Source organism: Halichoerus grypus, chromosome 10 (genome assembly GCF_964656455.1).
Source record: "Halichoerus grypus chromosome 10, mHalGry1.hap1.1, whole genome shotgun sequence".
NCBI classification, from domain to species: Eukaryota; Metazoa; Chordata; class Mammalia; order Carnivora; family Phocidae; genus Halichoerus; species Halichoerus grypus.
This window is the reverse complement of record NC_135721.1, coordinates 123036662-123057764: the sequence shown is the minus strand read 5'-3', so window position 1 is coordinate 123057764 and position 21103 is coordinate 123036662. Positions and strand designations below refer to the sequence as shown.

At 50.0% G+C, this 21103-nt stretch overlaps 1 protein-coding gene across 8 annotated transcripts in view; it reads right to left on the bottom strand.

The window, feature by feature from the left end:
- The window catches only part of TOX2 (TOX high mobility group box family member 2), a 131998-nt gene that overhangs the window by 36236 nt on the left and 74659 nt on the right, over positions 1-21103 (bottom strand). For all 8 annotated transcript variants that reach the window (XM_036096035.2, XM_036096038.2, XM_078057235.1 and 5 more), the window contains one exon: positions 12715-12960. In XM_036096035.2, coding sequence (XP_035951928.1) covers positions 12715-12960 — 246 coding nt within the window. The remainder of the gene's footprint in view (positions 1-12714; positions 12961-21103) is intronic.

Below are 21103 nucleotides of genomic sequence, written 5' to 3'. Positions count from 1 at the left end.
GCTGGAATTCTGCTTCTCCTCAGCAGGGACACAGCGAGCAAGAATACGTCAAGTTCCCAAGGCAGGTGAAAGGGAGCGGGGAGGAGGGGTCTTCCGTGCAAAGGCATAGGGGCCCAAGGTCTGGGGTTCCCAAGGGAGAGGAGGAGTCCTGTGGATGGGGAGTGGCCATCTCGGGCTGACCCTTTGGGCCCTGGATCGCGGGTGGGGGTAAGGAGGCCCATGCTTTGCTATTCCCTTTGACCCAGGCCCCGTTCTTCTTGTCCAGCTGTTGCTAATGCTGGCGGTGCTAGAAGTGTAGCTTGAGTCTGTTTGTTCGACTGCTCACACTCCATCCTCTCATGGTCTCTAGAACAGGCTTCACTGACTGCCCCGTACCCAGCACACAGGCACAGTCCCCCATAAGCAGCTGGAAGAACCCGGCCTCCCGGTCACACGGAGGTCCCGGTGGTCTCCCTGCCCCAAGTTCCCCTTCTTTTCCCCTACTGCATTTTGTTTCTACTTCTGCGTGGGCCCCTGGTGCACAATTACCCACGAACCTCACAAGGATGAGGCATTCAGCAATCTAGGGAGATCTGGCCTGCAGTCCTTCAGATCTCAGGCTGGGCACGGTCCTCATGCCAAAGGGTCTGCTTCAAGGCCTGAGCCAATGGGAGGTGTAAGGGGCTGAGAAGAGTTGGAACCACCCACAGAGGTGTGGATTCTCTGCTTTCTCTGGGGGAAAGGGTTTGCCACTGTCACAGGCGTGATGCAGTCCTCAGGGCAAACTGACACATAAGCGACAGTTCTGTGTACGCTAAAAACAATGGAGAACTTGGGCCCCCACTGAGGATGATGCAGTCCAGTGGTGCCAGCAGGATCAGAAACCCCTGGGGGGCTGGTTAAGCACAGGCTGAGGGGCTAGGGTGGGGCCTAACAAATTCCCAGGTGATATTGATCCTACTGGGAACTCATTTTAGACACAGAGGCTGCCGGAGCCCCAGGTAGATGGACTCCTGGGTGTACTGGCTGCCAAAGGTCCGCACGCAGCCGCCCCCTTCTCCAGGCCATGCATGAGCCCCACCCCTGTGACCAATGTCTGACTCACACCTCACCCAGGGGCACCAAGGCTCGCAACTCTGGTCTGATTCACACTTGAGAGCTCCCTGTGGGACCACGCGGACCTCCCTCTAGTGAAGATCTGGACACCATCTACCATTCACTCCTCACAACAGCCCCATCAGGAAACTGTGGCACAGAGAAGTTAAGTGGCCTGGCTGAGGTCACACAGCTGCTTACACATGCAGCTGCCTGATCCCTAGGCTCCCTGACCTGTGGCTCTGACCCGCAACCCCAGTGACAACAACCCCTGGCAGGGCCCGTTCACAGGACGCTTCAGAGATGCTCCCTCCCTACATCCTCTCCTCGACTCCCTCTGTAATCTGAGGTTTGTCCACTCAGCACACGAAGAACGTGAGGCCGGGAGGAAAGTGGCTGGCCTTACATAATCCACCAGTGACGGCAGAGGTAGGACGGGAGCCTGGACTCCAGGTCTCTCGGTCAGTTTCTGGGGTGACAGGAAACACTCACCCTGGCTTATTCGGAAGAGACACCTCTAGGCTCCAGCACCGCAGGCCCCCGGCTCTATGTGACAGACCCGGCCCAACGACAGGTTGGAACTACTCACCCCAAAGTTCCTTTCCTTTGGCCTTGCTACCAAGAGTTTGGAGAAATCACCGCTGGGGCCATTTTTGCCCCTCCCACGACTCTGACTTAAGTGAGAGGTCTGACAGTCCCTCACCGGCGGGGACGCACAGGGGCGAGAACCCCCCCCCCCCCCCGCCTGCCGTCCAGAGGCCCAGGGCCAGGGGCGCTTCTGAACAACACTGACGGCACAAAATACTTGGGGTCAAGGGAAAGAGGTTCTCGTCCTGCCTCCGCCACTTCCTGGCTGTGTGTCTTCAGTCAGGCCACTTGCCCTCTGAGTCTCAGGGACACATCTGTAAAATGAGGATAATTCCATCTCCCTCCAAGGTCGACGGGAGGGTTAGATGAGATGAGGTGGATTGGACCGTAAGACGGAATAAGCTACTGGGGCCCCACCTGGCTTACTCGCCAACGACAGAGACAGTGCTCTACAGTTTGGGAAGTGTTGACACAGGCAACATTTGAATAGTCAGTCAGTCTGCCAGTCACTCGACAAACCCTTCTCAGACACGGCTCCATCCCACACGTAAAGCTAAGGACCAGGAGTATTTTATTAGCACATTTGACTCTAACAACCACCCTGTGGGGTAAAAAGCATCAGCTCCCAACTACTTGAGGCTCAGAGAGGGCGAGTAATGCCCCAGACCACCCAGCAGGGCAGAGCAGGGACCCCGGGACTGCAGGCTCCCCTTTACGTGCTATTGCTTAGACATCAGAAGGCCCCATCCCAGCCGCAGCCACAGCCCAACCCCACTGGGGAGCTGAAATCTCCCGCGGACTCTTCTCCTCCTGATGCTCTTGGCTCCGCGGCTCCAACAGAGCACAGACACTCTGCTCTGGAGCCTTAATACTTAGAGGAGTTTTGTCTTGCTGCCTTTTCTAAAGACTCCCGAGTTCTAAATGGACAAAGCCACAAGATGAGAGAAAGAGCGCAGGAGACTGACTTTTTATGATCCAGCCAGAGCAGGGGGAAAATGACTCCAATAGATCTCAAGTTTTATGTGCTCCAGACATTCCGCAGAGCCAGAGATGGCTTCTCAGCAATGCCGACGGTACATTAAAAGCTCATTTTCCCAAACATGGTACTGAATATGCACTCGGAGGAAAGGGCCATTATGCCGGGTAATGTCGAAGCTGCAGCTGACGGATGCTGCTGTGATTTTCCCTGAATTCTCCCTCATGACTCGGGAGCAGGTCTCAGAGGGAGAGGTAGTCTGCCAAGCTTGGCATCTCGCCCAGAATGGAAGTTAAATGCCTGGCCCTTGCAGCCGTTCGCGGCCAGAGGGTCACGGCTCGGATTAGGAGCCTGGCAGGGGGTGGTGAGGATGGCCACCAGAGGGCACCTAAGTGATCATAAAATGTCACAAACTGTTTTGCAAATCCCAGCAGAAGGGGTGTCGACTGGATGTGAACGAGGAAGTCTGGAGAGGTGTGAAGTTTCCTCTTTTCGGGCTTCTGCTGCTGTTCTCTGGCCCCTAAGGCCCAACCCCAAGGCTACCTCCTCCAGGAAGCCCTCCCTGCTCCTACTCTCCTCTGAACTCCTCAGTATTCATCTGTTCCTTATTCCAAGCTAACACTTCATACTTCATGCTATGCTTCCTTATGAACATGAATGGCTTGACTCGGAGTCAGATAGATAACGTGGGTCTCGATCCTGGCTGGCCCACTCCCTTACTCATTCACTCACTCGTTTGAAGGCTGTTCAGTTAGATATTGGAATACCTGGGAGTCAGCCTGCCAGCGTTCAGATCTGGGCGCCACCATTGACAGTTGTGTAGCCAAGTGATTCGCCTCTCTGTGCCTCTGTTTTTTCATCTGTAAAGTGGCAACAATAAGAATACCTCCTTCTCGGGCTGACGGGTGAAATGAGATAACAAATAGAAGGACTTAAGGGGGTGCCAAGCACAGCATAAGTGCTAAATAAATGTTAGCAGACTACAGTCAGAGATAATTCAGCCACTGTGTAGGAGAAAAGTTTGCCAAGAGGAGATGGGGTCAAACCAGATGTGGTCTTTGCCCTCCAAGGGCCAAGATAAGGAATCTCTGCCCACAGTGAGCACGCAGAGCATGCCCAGGGGCTGGCCATCGTGGTTCCGTTCTTGGCGATGCCCTCCTGCCTGCCAAGGGGGCGGTGAGGCTGAAATGAGAGCCACAGGGAGAGCCAAGTGGACAGCATGCTAAGATCATGGCTGCTGTGGCCCGGCCCCTCCCCCAGGTTGGGAGCACTCCGGGGGCATCTTCAAATCCTCTGTGGCTTAGGTTTCAGTCCTCAGGCAACCTCCATTCACCTGTGCACAGCCTGAAGGGTGCAGAGAGCACGGAGCTCAGAGTCAGAGGCTCATGTTCAAGTCTCAGCCCCACCCTTCTTCTCACTCTGTGACCTTGGACACGCAATCTCTCTTCTCCCATTCATTCCGTCAATGAACAGACATTGAGGGTGATCCGCTAAGGCAGGCCCTTTGCCAGATGCTGGTGCCAGAGAAAGGCCTACGCACTGACCCACCTTCAGGCTGTCCCAGGCTGGTAGCACAGACGGACATATGAATGGACAGCCACCTGTCTCCATGAACGCAGACTGATCCCACCTTTATTTGTACTTTTCATATACCTTTCATCATGGAGTGGGTTTTTTTTGTGGTAATTTTGATTTTAAAAACTATCGCAGTAAGATACTGTTTATCTCGATTACTGAGATTTTTGGTGCTCCCTCAAATGTTTAGATTGAGGCAAGTGACTCACTTGTCTCACCCACTCCCAGCCCAGAGCATCCCGACAGCTTCAAAGAGAAGATGACTTCTGAGCTGGATCCGAATGCAGGAAAAGGGGTTCAGCGGGTTGACAAGGGGGAGGATCCTCCTAAACCAAAGAAACAGCTGGCAGGGGTCCTCAACCAGGGCTGATTTTGTCCCCCGGGGGACATTTGGCACTGACTGGAGACATTTTTGATTGTGATTTTGACTGAGGGCGGGCTACCAGAGGCCAGGGATAGAGGGTGGAGGCCAGGGACCCTGCCAGACATCCTACAATGCCCAGGGCAGCCCCCCCCACAGAGAACCTTCCCACCCCAGATGGTGGTAGTGCTGGATTGAGAAACCCTGCACTAGAGCACAGAGGTGTGAGACATCGTGACATCATGCTACCTTGGGCTGCTTGCTTGGCCTCTAGTCTCAGTTTCTGCGTCTGAACAATGGGGACACTAACAGATTGCTGGGAGGAGGCAAGGGGACCAAGTCTGTACACAGCAGGTACTCAGTAAATGCCTATGAGCCCTCTTTTCCCCCTTTGAACACGCCTCAAACTTTAGAGCAAACAGTTCTCAGGAGAGACAGCGTCCCTGGGTTCCAAAGAAAACTGGGACACGGAAAAGAACACATTCTGTTCTTTTCCGACCTTTCTCTTAGTGAAAACCACGAGTCTTATCTCTCAACAAACGGGAGCCTGCTCGCAGAGAACTAGCCTGTGTATTGGCTTATCATGGGCCTGAGTTTTAACAGGGAGTGAATTTTTATGACCGAGTTATAAACCTCTGCAAAAACCATTTTTAAACTAAAAAATGCTGACAGGTTCTTAACTACTATAGCTGCTAAATTAAGCATGAGGGATGGGGTGGGGGGGGCAGGAGAGGGTGGAGGAAAACAAAAGTGCCCTAAAAGAGTTAGTGGAGGTAAAATAATGTTCATTAAAAATAGAAAAACAAACACACAAAAATCTTTTGTGTTCAACTTCACACTCGTACATCATAATGTTCCAGTAAAAGGCCATTTCCCCCTGAGATAATAAAAGAATTGAATTTTTCCTTATCGGTCATCTATTTTTCTAGCTGAAGCTATTACTCCCGCTCTGGGGTTGCTAGGCAACAAGAAATATTAATAGCGGCTTTTATTAGCTTAGCTTTTGCAGCCGAGTACCAGAATGAGAAAATGGGAAACATAAATGTGTTACATAAATCTTTCAACCTTTCAGAGCTGGTGTTAGTCTCTGTTTTCATAATGATTTATTGAAGTGATGGTTCATTTATGAGAAAAGGGAGTGCAGGATAAGAAAACGGAGCAGTCCCCTGCAGGAGTGTTTGAAAATAAATAATTATAGCAGGAGAGCAAAAGCTGTTTAAAGCCATTTTTCTGAGTTTTATAAAATGTAAAAAGACATATTTCTTTCGCATACTGCCTCTGAAAAAACAGGGGGCGGGAGTTGCATCCAGACTTGGCTAAATATAAAGAAACCTGTGGGCCTCTGGTTACCCCCACTTGAGGATCCTCAGGGGCCTGTTGTGAGATCTGCACCCCCATGCCCACCCCCAGAGAGGAATTAGATAAAAACATGGCCCCCAGGAAAAGCTCAAGCTGGAGTATCCCCATGAACCCCTTGTTCTTACTGAGATGGATCCTGCCACTGGTCAAGCAGCCTGGAGAAGTTGGGTTTGCGGCCCTTGCCTTCTTGGCACGCAGTGGGACTGTCACTTCTCAGTTGCTTTCAAGCTCTGGGCCCCGGCTGTGGTCCTGGCGGAGGTAATACGCTTTCCTCCAGCCCACTCTCCAGCTGGGGCCCTCTCCCTACCCCCTGCACCTCAGCCTCTGACCTGCCTTTCTCGGCACCCACCTCTGGGCCCGGCCCCTGGCAGGTGAGCCAGCCTGACTACTTCCTGCCCCAACAAAGTCGACTCCCAGCAGTTCTGGCTGGACAAACGTAGATACGAGGCTGAAGCCACCCAACCCCCATGAGCAAAATGAATAATTAATAGAGTAGCTTACATTTATAATGAGCGCTTACTGTGTGCCTGGCACTGGGCTGAGCACTCTTCCTACATCCAATCGTTCAATCTTCACACATTCCTATGAGGCAAGTAACATTACCTCCGTTTTACAGATGAAGAAACTGAGGCTCACGGAGGATTAACCCCTTGGTCTGAGTCACAGGGTGGAAGGAAACAAATGGTGGAGCTGGGTTTTGAACTTGGGTTAGCTTAACTCCAGAGCCCATGCTCCTAACTCATAGGTGATACCAAACGTCAAGAAAACAAAAGCACATAAGCAAAACAAAATGATATCACAATAGATCACAAAAATGGCGACGAATTCCTGCCCTCCCTGCATCCACACCCTTCTGCAACATGACGCTGACATTTCTCCCTTCAAGAAGTGGGGCCTATTTCTTCACTCCTTGAATCTAGGCATGGCCATGTGCCTGGCTTTGGCCAAGAGGACATCAGCAAATGTGATGCGAGTCGAGGTTTGAAAAGTGGTTGCACCCTGCGATCTGTCCTTCCTTGATGCTGTTGGGAACCCTGTGGCCACTGCCACGTAAACAGACCCAGGCCACCACGGGATGAGAGACCACTGGTTCCAGCCAACATCGGGTCAACTGCCAAGATGTGAACAAGATCGTCCTCAACCAGGCAGTCCCAGCCAAGCTGCAAGCTGACCTCAGGAATCAGCCAAGCCAGTCCAGATCAAAAGACCTACTGACCCATAGAATCACAAGAAATAGTAAGAGTTCATTGTTTGCTGTAAGCCACTAAATGTTGAGGTGGCTTGTTACACAGCAAAAACTAACTGATAACAATCATAAACTAAACCAAACCAAACCAAAACAAAAAAACAAATTAAATGCATTAAGGACAATAAAACAAATAAGTTGGTTTGGGGGTTCTCCATTGCCCCCTGTAGCTCAGTCATCCAGACAAGGTTGAGGGGGGTATCTTTGGTCCCTTTTCCTCAGACTCAGGAGGGGAATCCCCTACATCTCAGCTTGTGAGATTCACATAGAGGTAGACCAAATCTCCTACGGGGAGGAGGGATAAGGCAGGGAAGGGAGGAGGAGAGAGAGGAGATTGGAGGGGAAGAACAGAGAACAGGAAGATGGGGGGGTGGGTGTTAGGAGTATATCAAGGACTACCCAGAGTCAGTACACAGGCCCTGCTCCTAAGCTCTGATCCCTGCGCCACACTCCAGGCCCAACTCAGCACTGCAGGCTCTCTCATGGGAACCACCTCGAAAGCAGGGGGCTGAAGTGGCAACCAAAGACTGCCCAGCCCCCTCCCTGAAAGCCTGCCCCAGGACACTAGCCTGGAAAGACCTCTCCCTTGGCATGGGGTCCCTGCGCCATGGCTCCTAGCAAGATGCTTTGGGACTGGGACCCAGAACACAAAGGATCTAAAACTACCAGTCTAGCACTCAGGATTTTGATCCAGGTTGGTAAGACTTGAGCCCCCCGGGCGAGTGGCATGGGTGGTGGTAGTGGCGGAAGGTCTATCCAACCTCAAAGCCATATACTTGTCCAGGGTGTCATAGCTGACAGAGCCATTATCCCGCTTTTCCCATTTGTGAGTTCGCCACAGTTGGCACCCCAATCCCCATTTCATAGATGGGCAAACTGAGGCTGGGAGAGAAGTGACTTGTCCGAGGCCCCAGAGAAAGCAAACAAGAGTCAACTCTGGGAGAGAACGCTTGAATGCCAGCTGCATGCCACGCCCGTGCTAACCGAGGCCCAAAACTGCACCACCCAGCTCCAGCGACCCACCGGGCTCGGCTTTGGGAAAACCCCAAACTTCCCAAGTGGCCAGAACCGACGGCTGGAGTGGGGACAGCTCTGCCAGGACTCCTCTCCTGTCGGGCCCGCCTCCACCCACTCGAGGCTCTCCCAGGGCTCTCTCTGATCTCGCAGGAGGTATAGGTTCCCCGGGACTTGTCTGGCAACACCCAGCATTGTCCCTTCCCAGGAGAGTTCCTCTCCTGGGTATGCCGGGACCATAAGCTCGAACATTTCCCAAGGACGACTCCAAATAAATTATTTCAGACTTAACAGAGGCTGCTTAATAAATTCCACTCTTCTAGTTTCTTTGGGTATTTTAGAAACTGATTTATACATACAATATCTCTCTCAAAATGAGACAATCAACACAGGATAAAATTATTGAGTTATGAAAATAGGGGTCAGATGGAGGTGCAGTGCTTTAAATTAAACCGGCAAAATGTATCTTTCATACTAAATTGACTCTTTTTGTCTTGGAAATGAATGTTTAATCAGTTAAGACGCTGAAGTCGAGGGAGAAGCTTTAAGCATATTTAATTTTGTAAAAGGGGCCCAATTCCAATATCGCACAGGATTCCTGCCAGCAGCCATACCTTAAAAGCAGAAAAGCTGACTGCCATGCATGTCAGGAGGCCGCCAGGCTGGGACAGGGGACCAGAAGGAATCGGTGGCCTCTGGGACGAGAGCCAGAAGGGCCTGGCATCAAGGAGACGGTTGTCAGACGCCCTGGCCTCACCCACCTCTCCAGGGACATCCCTGACGCATCTCAATCTGTGCAAACAGCATCTGTGACCTCCTGGCCATCGGGGCACCTTCTTGGCCACCTGCGGCCCTACAGCCCAGCTGCTCCATCTCTCGGGCACCTGGTAAAACTGAGAGGCGCACAGTAGCGGACAGAGCTGGGCTCGAGTTCTGCTTTGGTTTCTCAATAACTGTGTGACATTCTTTCACTCATTTACTCGTAACGTGTTTCTAGAACCTGCTTTGTGTCAGGTCATCGCTTCCTAGAGGTGCCTCTTCTGGGCACACACAGCAGCGTGCACTGATTCTATCAGAGCATTTACTACATTTCCAGAAGTGGAGATTTCACCTGTCTCTCCACCTGCACCAGGAGTTCCTCGAGGGCATCTTATAGAGCCAGGGCTCAGAACACTGCCTGGGACTTAGGAGGCTCTTAATAAAGACTGTTGCACAGGTGATCACCACAGTAGGTTGAAAACAGCCCCCCAAAAATGTCAGGTCCTAATCCCTGGAACCCGTATTTGGGAAAAGAGTCTTTGCAGGTGTGATTAAGTGAAGGTTCTTGGGATGGCGGGATTATCCTGGATCATCCCTAAATGCTATCACACGTGTCCTTATGAGAAAGGCAGAGGAGACTGCACGGACAGAGAGAGGGGGCCACGTGAGGTCGGAGTGATGTGGCCACGAGCTAGGATAGCCAGCCACCTCTAGAAGCTAGAAGCAGCAAGGGAGGGATTCTCCCCAGAGCTTCCAGAGGAAACTCACCCCTCCTGACACCTTCTAGCCTCCAGAGCTCTGAGAGAACCAATTTCTGGTTGTTTTAAACTACCACGTTTGGGACAATTTGTTCGAGCAGCCCTTGGCTGCCTGCTCCGAGCCTCCGTTTCCCGATGGAATGATCCCTGCCTCCCTCCGTTCTCGGGAGCAGCGTGTAAACAGTGTGTAAAGCCTTCCGCACTGTGCGTGACACCTAGCAGGTGGCGACACAAATTCTAGCACCACCTTCAGGATGCACGTCCACACACGCGCAGACACACACCTGCCTCCCTACTGCTCGGACAAACTTGAGAAACTTGTCTCTAAGGGTGCCTTGTGCCTCTTCACCGGAGAGTCCCAACAGACGGGCGTGATGGACATGTGTTTATCGGGTTTCCCATTTGGTCCAATAGCCCTCCCCTGGACAAAACAGTTTGGCTTCTCTTTCATTATAGAACGAGGGAATATAAAACTCAGTGAGCCCTTGACAACTGATTAATGGAAGAATTAAAGCTATCTGAATTTGTGAAGTGTCTTTAACATGAGCTAGTTTTAAAGAAATCTGGAAAATGACCGCAAAGTGCCTATTTGGACCAAGCCCAACCAAAACATACCCCAGGAGGAGTGATCAGAAGGTCATTTCTGACATACAGACAACATTCTTTGCAACTATCAGAGCTATTATAACCAGGTGGCCCTATAAAGGTACCTGGCGTATCTGCAATCTGTTCCTTTAGGTAAATGAGACTCATGGGAAAACGTCCCTATTTGGTTACAGTGGGAATTCACTTTTATTACTAATAATCACAATAATAAAGATTCCCTGATTGTTTACTCTCTGCCAGGCATTTTTCTAAGACTTTGCACACATTATCCCAAATACACTTCACTGCAGTCTTGAGGTGCATACTGTTAGGATCCCAACGCAAGGGAATGAAGCTCCAGAGGTGGATCCAGGACGTAAGGCAGGGCTGCGGGACTCCAGAGCCCACATGCTAAGCACTACCCCCACAGTCTCTCCTGCCCACCGGCACAAAGGCCAGCAGGACCGGGGCCCAGGACAGCAGCCATACCGACCCTTACACTCCCAGCCTTCCCTAGGGCACACGCCAGAGGTGTCCGCTGGCCCTCCCTTGCTTGTGTTACCATAACCCCCCAACAGGGACAGTCTGGAGTAGTGACGTTTTGTGAGCAATGAGCTGGCCAGATGGCTAAAGCACATCATTCTAACAAAGTGGAATTAAAACCGTATGGCTCTGGAATCTTCAGGTCTCTTAGAGAAGAGGAAGCCGAGGGCCTGTATTATTGATGGGCCCCAAAGAAAGGTATTCCTCAAGAAACGGAGTATCAATTTCCACTGAGCACTTCAGTCTGACCCGGAACATCCCTCCCTCCTTTTATTTCTCACCTGGATTCAAAGAAGGAAAAAATGTGATGTAGCTTACAGAAATACATAGAGGATACCAGCTTTTTCTTTTTTTTTTTTTTAAGCAAGGAGCTTTGGTGGTAATAAGAGTACACAGTAAATAAAACACTGTCAAGATTGCTACAGTATACACTGCATGTCCGAAGGTCCCAGGCATCTGCGGCCTCTGAGCATTCTCGGCAGAGATAAACATGATCCACCCAACACCATGTGATTTTGATAGGAAATCAGCTATGCAGTCCCTCCTCCCCTGCCACAGGTGAGTCTGTGACCCAAGCTGACAGAATCGAAGATTGCTTCCTCCTGGACACAATGGTTGCTGGTCCGGCTGTGCTCCAGCATGGTCCTCCCTGGAAGACCCAAACTATCACTTGCCAGAGATGTCAGGGAAGATGTCAGCTACAGTAGCCATCGTGCCTGCTGTGTGGAAATGGGCATGGGACAGGGCCCTAATGGCACTACTGGGGTTTCTGGATCCAGCCATACCTGAAACCCCTTGTCCACCCCCGGATATTTCAGTCCTTTTTGCTTAAGCTAGTTTGAGTTTGGTTCCTGTCACTTAGAAATGAACTTAAGAGTTGTGACTAGTATATAATATTATATACAAACAAAAATAACCATAGTTATTCAGGAGAAGTACTAGAATTCCCTTTAGGGACTTTTTCTATTATACCAAAAATCCTCTACTAGTTTTCTACAGCTCTTGATTGTTCAAATCAGCCATTATGCTAAGAAGTCATATATCTCCTTAGCATGGGATTCAGAACCCTTATGATCCAGGTGCTACTAGCTCTTTCACCTCCTTCTCTCTCTCGGGCTCCAGGTCCATTTTCTCCTGCCCTATAAAGAGAATGAACCACATGCTGTCCCCAAGAATGACATGAGCCCTCCCGCCTCTTGCTTTCGTACATGCTGTTCCCCCAACCTGAAAGGTCCTTTCCTGTCCTAGTCTGCCTGCTGATTTTCTACTTATCCTGGAAACTTTAACTCAGCAATCACCCTTCTCCCTGGCAGCTTAAACAAGAAACAAGATACAATATTTTAAAAATATTATGATTCTATTTATATGAAATGTCCAGAAGAGGCAAATATCTAGAGACAGAAAGTAGATTAGTGGTTACCTAGGGCTGGGGGTTGTGGGGGGTTGAGAATGAGGACTAAGGGGTATAAGATTTCTTTTGGGGGTGATGAAAATGTTCCAAAATGGACTGTGCTGATAGTCATATAACCTTGTGTAAAATCTGTCGAGCTGTACACTTTAAATGGGTGAACTGTATGGTGTGAGAATTGTATCTCAATAAAGCCATTATAAAATAAAAATGAAATTATACTATTAGAAATAACAACAAAACAGGTAATACCAAGATACTATAAACAGAGCTCCAGAAGTTACCCGTGTGAAGACACAAATTACCATCCATGCCCACCCCTCATATTCTGCAGACCCCATGCAAACATCCGAGCCCACACCCTGCACACAAGCAGAGGGTCCTCATCAAAACATTGGCATTCTGCTCCTCTCTCAAGCCCCTTCCCTGCTGGATCCAGCAGAACCATGGGGGGTGACAGGGACTCACCGTGGGCAGCTGGCCCGATAGCAGGTGGCTGTCCTGGGCCAGCATGTTGGACACCATGATGGCTGGGAGGTCCATGGCCTGGTAGGAGTAGGCAGGGAGCAGTCCGTTGGGCGTGAGGCTGTGACACAGCGAGTGGTAGCCGGCTTCGTGGTCCCCCAGGTGCAGGAGGGACGGCTCAGGGAGGTTGGGAGGTGTTATCGGGGGGATCTCATAGTCTTCGTTGCTCTCGCTCTGGCTGTTGTAGGTCTAAAACATCAAAAGGGCATGTTGTTGGGAATCAGTGCCTTACAACTGCAGAACATGCTTAATAGGACCAATAAGAGCAACAAAATAGTAACAACTTCTTGACAAAGGAAAGAAGGGATGATTCCCTGGAAGGCAGACAGTCAAGATGACCCTATGACTTGGTCAGATTCTCGCCTCATCTCCAAATGGGTGCTCCCTCCCACTAGAGGGTCTGTATACAAAACCCTGCTCCCCTGGAGAGTGGGACCCATTCTTGTTCCTGTCTTCTTCATTTTGCCATCAGATCTGGACACTGCAGCCCACCACGAGTCCATCTTCCCACACCCACCCATTTTACAGATGGGAGAATCCAGGTCCAAAAGGAAAGTGGCCCATCCAAGGTTAGTCAGAGTTAGGAATGGAGCTGAAGTATCCTGATTCCCCGCCTGGTGGTCTTCCAAGGCAGTTGGACACCTTTCCCTTGTGTGCCCTGAACACCCAGCCCAACTGGGTTCTCTCCTGGTCTTTCTCATCTCCGTAAATGGTACAAAGACAGCTCCAGAAGCACAAGCTAGGAGCCATACTGGACACCTTCCTCTCCAATCCTTGTTTGTTCGTTTTCCCCCTCACTGCACTGATCAGGAAGCTCCGGTACAATGCTGAATAGAAATGGTGAGAGTGGGCAGCCTTGCTTTCTTCCTTAACTTAAAGATCTCAGTGTTTTACCACTAAGTACAATGTCTGCCATAGGTTCTCACAGGTGTCCTGGAACAGCGTGAGGGCATTGCTAGTTTGTCAAGAAGGTGTTTATTTTTCTTTCAGTTGTGTGTGGTTTGTTGTTATTGTTGTTTTACTTTTATTGGACTCATTTTCCCTGCATCTACTGAAAGCTCAAGTGACTTTGCTCCTTTAATTCAGTTAATAATGGTAAATTCTTCACTTGGTTTTTCTAATGTTAAAACAACCTTGCATTTCTTGAATCAGTATCTGTGGGATTTGAATCTAATTCAATGGAAGACCCACAGCTGGTGCCTGAGATTAACAGAATGGCCAGGAGAGGGACCCAAGGAAGACTCAGTCCCTCCTGATCAAGCTCAACACTTAGGTGGAAACCATGTCCTGGTAGGTCTCAGATCTGCTGAAAACAATTTCCTCAAGCCTTTTTTTTTTTTTTCAATCAAGGAATATAAATATCTAGCATTTATTGAGCATATAGTATGTGCCAGGTACAAGCACTTTACAAACTATTTACTTGCCCAAAGTCACATAGTTAGAAAGAAGCCTCACTCCAGTTACCTCCCTCTTCCTCCAATTTACACTGTCTCCAAAGGAAGACACGTCTTGTCTGTAACACAGATCCTGGGAATCTGGGTCCTCATAATCCTTAGAGTAGGGGCCAAGTCATTGCCAAATTGAAGGCTTGGGGACCAAGAAATAGGCTTTGGTCCAGCCTTGATATTGATGAGGTTGGCAAATTAACACCTCCTTCTAAACTGTGAAGATCAAAAGCACTTTTTCTTACACAGGACCCCAAACCAACCCTCTTCCTTACCATTTCTTACCTAGAATAATAACCATCATGATTCCTGACCACCCATCATGCAGGGTGTTTTATATGGGCACCATCTCTAATTCTGTTTTTTGTTCCATAATTTCCTAGGACACATTTCCTATGGAATGTGTCCCTAATACCCCAGGCATGTCTATAATGACCTCCTATATTTCCCTAATTACAAATGTGTGTCTAATATGACCTGGGATGTCTCTCTAATTCCCCAAGTGTGTTCACCCTGGTGTGGGTTATCTCCCTAATTCTCCAGGTGAGTCTACCTTGACATGAATGTCTCCAGGGTTCCCCAGTTGAACAATTTTTTCCCCAGCTTTATTAAGATATAATTGACATATAATTAATCTCTAATTCTTAAAAGAATCCTGTATTTATCCCCATTTGACAGATCAGAAAATCAAGATCTAGAGGCTTCAGCCAGGTTCAACAGTAGGAGGGATCTGGGTCTGATCCACCCCTTTCTCTTGTGACACAGCAACGTCTTCAAGGAGTCTCCAGGCACCAGTCCTCCACGTTGAGACTCTGTCCACTGTGCACCCAGTGCCCACCCTCCAAATAAATACATTCTGAACACTCTGTGCTTAAAGACTAGTATGTCTCTACTGGAAAACGGGGGAGGGGGGATAGAGGGAGAGAGAAAGAGTGAGAGAGAGAGAGAGAGAACCCTCCAAACATCTTAACATGGGCACCCTGGGGGGGATGAAAATGATTTTTCAGGTTGTATTTTGATGCACTTTGGGGCATATATGGGGGTGTTAATGTAATTTTTCCCTTAAGTGCATCTTCTCCAAGACAAGGTGCCCATAGGTCAACTGGTATAATATTATAGTTAAGGGTATGAGTGGTACAGAGCTTGGTGAAGGGAGACAGCTATATGGGGGCAGAATGGAGGAGACAGAGTACCCCTGAGTAATCAGAAATGGGTGGAGGAGAGAAAGCACGCTGTGCCCCTCTTGCTCCTCTACGCCTGGCACCTGGCTAGTAAAACCCCCACCATGATATGAACCCAACCACCCAGCCCTTCTCAGCATCACCAAGAGAGCTGAGCCAAGCTCTGGCCAAATTTCACCAGAAATCATGGTCACCAGCTGTGTGATGTCTTCATGCCTCCGGGATCCACTCCCTCCTAGCTTATTCATTTCCATGGCGGTTCTACCCAGCCTGTCTTCTCTCCTCATTCTCCAACACCCCCTCTGCCCCTTCGCCCAGTGCAGATGACCAATCACCCTCGACTTCCCAGGGAAAACAGAAAATAACCCTAACAGCATCCTGACACCAGAACCACAAACTTGCTCCTGTTTTGACGCCAGAAGAGCCATCCCTCCTTCCTAAAGCCAATCTCCCTGCCCATGTAGGCAATGATCCTCCCCCCTCCCCTTCCCCCTCTGTCCAAGGACCTTGGGCATCCCATGAACCCTTCTTGCTCCTGGCTCTCCGGCCTCCCCCTCCGCTGGACCACTCTCCTCAGCACTGAAACATGCTCACCTCTCTCTGGTCTTGCACATGCCCCCACCCCTCCCCAGCTGCCACCACCTCCTCCCCAGTCCACACCCGTCTTCCTAAACAGGCTGTCCTCACCTCTCAGCCCTTCTTCATCTCCCACTCACTACACAGCCCACTGGGACCTGCCTCCTCCACCCCCAAGGCCCCCACCACCCAGTGGCTTCCACGGTGCCAGATCCAATCAGCTGTTTTCAAACCACATTTCAGTGATCACGTCTCCTCAGTGATGTCGGTCCAACTGATCCCTTCCCTTCATCTTGAGAACGCCCCTCCTTTAGTGTCCAGGACCTCACGCTGCCCACCTTTTTGCTCCCCCTTCTCCTTCTCCCATGCCAACTCCTCTTCCTCTACCCAACCTTCCACGCTGGAGATTCTCAGCCTCAGTCCTGACTCTTCTCCTTTCCTGCTCTACACCTTCTCCCCAGTTGGACCTTAGGCTCAGTTGTAATTCCCAGCTAGGAGCCACATTTCCACCTCCAGTCTTGGCACCCATCTGAGCTCCAGATGTGAGCATCTGAACACCTTCCCCGCTCCAATATTCCCACCTGGTGTCTCCCAAGCATCTCAAGGGAAACATGTGCAAAGCTGCAGTCACATTGCCCTTCCCCAATGCTGCACCTGTGTGTCCCTCATCCGGTCCTCCATGCAGTTAATAAAGCCACCAACTTGGGGCTTACCCTCGGTCACCCCTCAAATCCAGTGAAACTCCTCTGAACTATCTTTTAAACCTACCCACTTCTCTCCATTCCCACCACCACCGCCCTGGTCCAGGCCACACCATCTGCTACCTGGACAACTGCCACAGCCTCTGTCCTGGTCTCCTGTTCTTTTCCCCTGCAATCCATCCCCTTCACGTAGCCAGAGTGGTCTCTAGAAAGATGATCACCTCACCACGCCACTCCCATGCTTACCATGCTTTGATGGCTCCCCACTGTCCTGAGGATAAAGTCCGCAGTCTCAAACATGGCCCTGTCATCCTCACATGGCTGCCCCCCATGACCCTTCTAGCCACAGTGACCTTGCCTGCCTCCAGGCCCTCGCACTGGCTGTTCCCTCTGCGGGAATGCTGTGCTCACCACACATCCTCCCTTCATCTGGCTCATTCTTACTCGTCCCTCAGCAATAGGCTGGTTTAGAGGACTTCCCTGATACTCTCTAGAGTGGGTCAGAGCCCATTACACAGCCCCAGGTGGCTCTGCGTTCCCCTCGGAAGCACTCATCGAACGCGTAGTTAACGAACTGCTTGCATAATTATTTGTTTAATGTTTACTGTGAGTTCTGCCAGGAGAGCCCTTGTTGGTCCCGTTTCCCAGAACCTGGCACAAAGTAAGAGCTCAAAAATAATTAGCTGAATGGATGATGAGCCAGGCCCCAGGGCAGACGCCATGAGCATACATCTCACTCAGCCTTCGTGGTGGCCCTGGACATGGGTGATATTTGTCCCTGTGGCACAGGAGTGCTGTGTGTGGTCAAGCGCCAGAGGGCCTGGGTTTGAATCCTGGCTCCACCACACACTAGGTGTGTGACCTCAGGCACACTCCTAACCTCTCTGTGCCTCAGTTTCCTCATCTGTGAGGAGAAGGTAATAATGGCAGGTGCTACAGGGCGGCTGTAAAGAGTCACCAGATCAATATATGGGGACTGCTCAGGACACTGCCTGGTGCGGAGTCAGCCCCCTCGGTGGCGGCTGTCATTGTTGCCCCTGCTGCTCTTGCTCAGTTTCAGAGACGTTAAGGAACTTCCCTAAGAACACACAGCAAGTAGACAGCAGCTCACGCACTCGGTACCCTCACTGTGAGCATTCCGAACTCCTCACACCCCAAGCCCGTGTGCCGTGGGGTGAGGTCTGTCTTGGGCCTCACTATCGGGATGGGCTGGGGGCCGACTGGCTTTAGGGACTCGGCCATGGGCATCATATCATCCCAGAAAGCAGGGTCCCAGGAAGCCTCCCCCAGCTCCCCTGCCCATCCCGCAGCAAGACTCCCCTCCTCACATCAGCCTGTGCAGCCCCCAGTATCACACATGCCTCCAATTATTTTTTATTCTTACTTACTTTTTACTTGTGTCTCCCGACCCCCACCCCCTGATCCCAGGCTCTATGAGGGCAGGGATAAGACTGTCTGGTCACCAGCACCTAGCACAGTGCCTGGCACATAGTAGGTGCTCAGAGTGTGGTGAATGCGCACACAAGACGGGGACTGTGCCAGACTTTAAGTTTAGCGCTCACCTAGGTGGATCTGTATCTGCCGCTCCTGACAGATGTAAGTCCTTCAGGCATCTGTGGCTTCTGCCTCTCCACCACCGCCTCCCTGCCCGTCCCACCCCGCCCCCCCGCCAGCTCCCAGAGCAGGGGCTGGTGCACAATGCTAAATGACTCACAGGTCCATTCCTTTCGTTTAAAAACCAAAACCGCAACACACTGGAACCAGCCCAACCAACCAGAGCCTTCTGCAAAAATGAGCATCTGTTGTATCAAAATATTGGAATAACACAATTATGACAATTCATTTAAAGAGGCGATTAGCACACTTAAAATAACTAAACATGCAAACACTACATGCCTCCCTCGAACGCAATCAAATCCTAAATGCACGACACCCGACTACCGCCCCATTCTGCTACTGTTTCTTACCGAGCACCTGCCGCGCGCCAGCCGCTGGAGCCGGCTTGCCCACACGCATTCTCCATCAAACCCACGTCAGTTCTGCAAAGAACTCATAGGACTATTGTCTCCATTCTGCAGGTGAAGAAGATGAAGCTGAGGAAGTGGGCGTGTCACATAGCTAGGAAGTCTTGGACGGGATTCAAACCCAGGTCTTGTGACTCTGAATCCAGCACTTTCCCACACTGGGTCAGAGGCTTCTTCAAGATTCCTTTCTCACTCCCCCTAAGAGATGGGCTTCCCCGCCTCCACTCTTGCTAAGGTCTTTTCTCCCTTGGGGGCCAGTTATCCTGTGAAAATGTCAGATCACATCACTCCCCTGCTCACCACCCTCCGGCAGTCCCCTTGTCACTCAGAGTAAGAATGGGGCCCTTATAATGGCCTCCTACCCCATGCTGTATGGTCTAGTGTCCCCACGCCCACCTCCGTCTCCCTTACCTCCCAGACATCTCCTGCCATTCTCCCAGTTCACGCCACTCTGGTCATGATTCTGCCTCAGAGCCTTTGCACTGACTGTTTCCACTCTCTGGAACACTCTTCTCTCAAATACACAACTCATGCCTTTGCAGCTCATGTTTACTCGAATATCCCCTTCCCAATGAGTTCTACCCTCACTGCTCAGTTTAAAATCACAAACCACCAGCCATGCTCCATTTTCTGTTTGTTTTTATCACTTTCGTGTGTTTATCACCTTCTAGCATTCTTCATATTTCATTGATTTATTACTATCTCACCCCACTAGAATGTCAGCTCCATGAAGGAAGAGGTTTTCATCTGTTTTGTTCACTGCTGTATCCCGTTTCTTCCACAGTAATGAGTGCTCAAAAAGTAAATGGATGAATGAACGAATGAACAGACGAACTTCTCATCAAATGCCAGAAGCAAGAGTAGGAAGAAAATGAACAGACTGGCAGACCATGAAGATCCCCCCGCTGGGAGAAGGCTTGTCTTAGCTGGGACCCAAGGGTAGGATAGGTGGTTTCAATCAGTCCAGCGTTCCTCCCTCCCCAGAAGTGGTGCATGAAAAACCATAACTGATTGTCCTTTCGGGGGAGAAGTGGAGGGAGGAAGCATCGAGGCAAATGGCAGGGCCAGGATGTGGAGTTTACCAACACGCAAAGGGGTAGAGCTCCCCAACCACGCAGAGGTGGGTTATGAGGCTGCTAGAATCACCTTGTTCCTCAATTCTTCCATTTGTGCTTCTCTTTCCAAATAACTAAGGAATGGAAATTCATAACAAAGCAATACGGCTGGGGTAGAAGGGGCAGGCAGAAGGACAGACTGCCATGCTCTTCGCGCACCAAAAAGGGAAGAATGCTAGGCTGATTGCAACATGTGGCTTGCCCTTTTTGGTCAGGGAAGCCTAAGCCTTCTCCTGGAGTTTCTAGGAGGAAAGGTCTTCATTAAACGTCTAAGGCAATGACTCCTTGAGGCAGGGGAGTAAGCAGGGACAAAAGGGAGGTCTCTAGGCCTTGAGGAGGGGACAGAGGAGGGGACAGAGAGGAAGGAATCTAAGAGTATCCAATGGGCCAGAAGCTCGCTGCAGGGATAAGCTTATGTTCTATGAAATTATCAGAACATACTCTTTCACTTACTACAACAAAATAAAATGACAAACGAATCAAAAATTCATCCATAGAAGGTAATACATACATACATACATATTCTTTTAAATAATCCTTTCTGAAACAAATACTCAAGGCTCAAACCTAGAGAATGGTTTGAGAAGGGAGCACCTGGGTGGTTCAGTCTGTTAAGCGTCTGCCTTCGGCTCAGGGCATGATCTTAGTGTCCTGGGATCGAGCCCTGCATCATTCTCCCTCTCCCTCTGCCTGCCACTCCCCCTGCTTGTGCACTCTCTCTCTGTCAAATAAATAAAATCTTTAAAAAAAAAAAAAAAGGAAAACAAAGAAGGAGATTCTAGAAAGAGTGGTGAGCTCAGAAACCAACAGTTTATATCCATTCAAAATAGCTGTCCCCCAGTAAGGTGACTGCAGGACTTAATGTGACTATTTCATAAGGACTCCTAAAATAGAAGAGATACAGCACAGGATTATAAAAAATGATCACAAACTAAAAATCTAGAGGATTTCGGCTACAAGCTGTGTCTTCTGCAAAGAAGGAAATTACAGATGCTGATTAGTTATTTATATTGTAAGGAACATTTGTTTAAATACATTTGTTACAATTTTTTTAATTTACTGAGGTGGAATTCATGTAACATAAAGTTAACCATTTAAAAATTAACACTTTGGGGTGCCTGGGTGGCTCAGAGGTTAAGTGTCTGCCTTCGGCTCAGGTCATGATCTCAGGGTCCTGGGATCGAGTTCCGCATCGGGCTCCCTGCTCAGTGGGGAGTCTGCTTGTCTCCCTCTTCCTCTGCCGCTCCCACTGTTTGTGCTTTCTCTCTCTCTCAAATAAATAAATAAAAT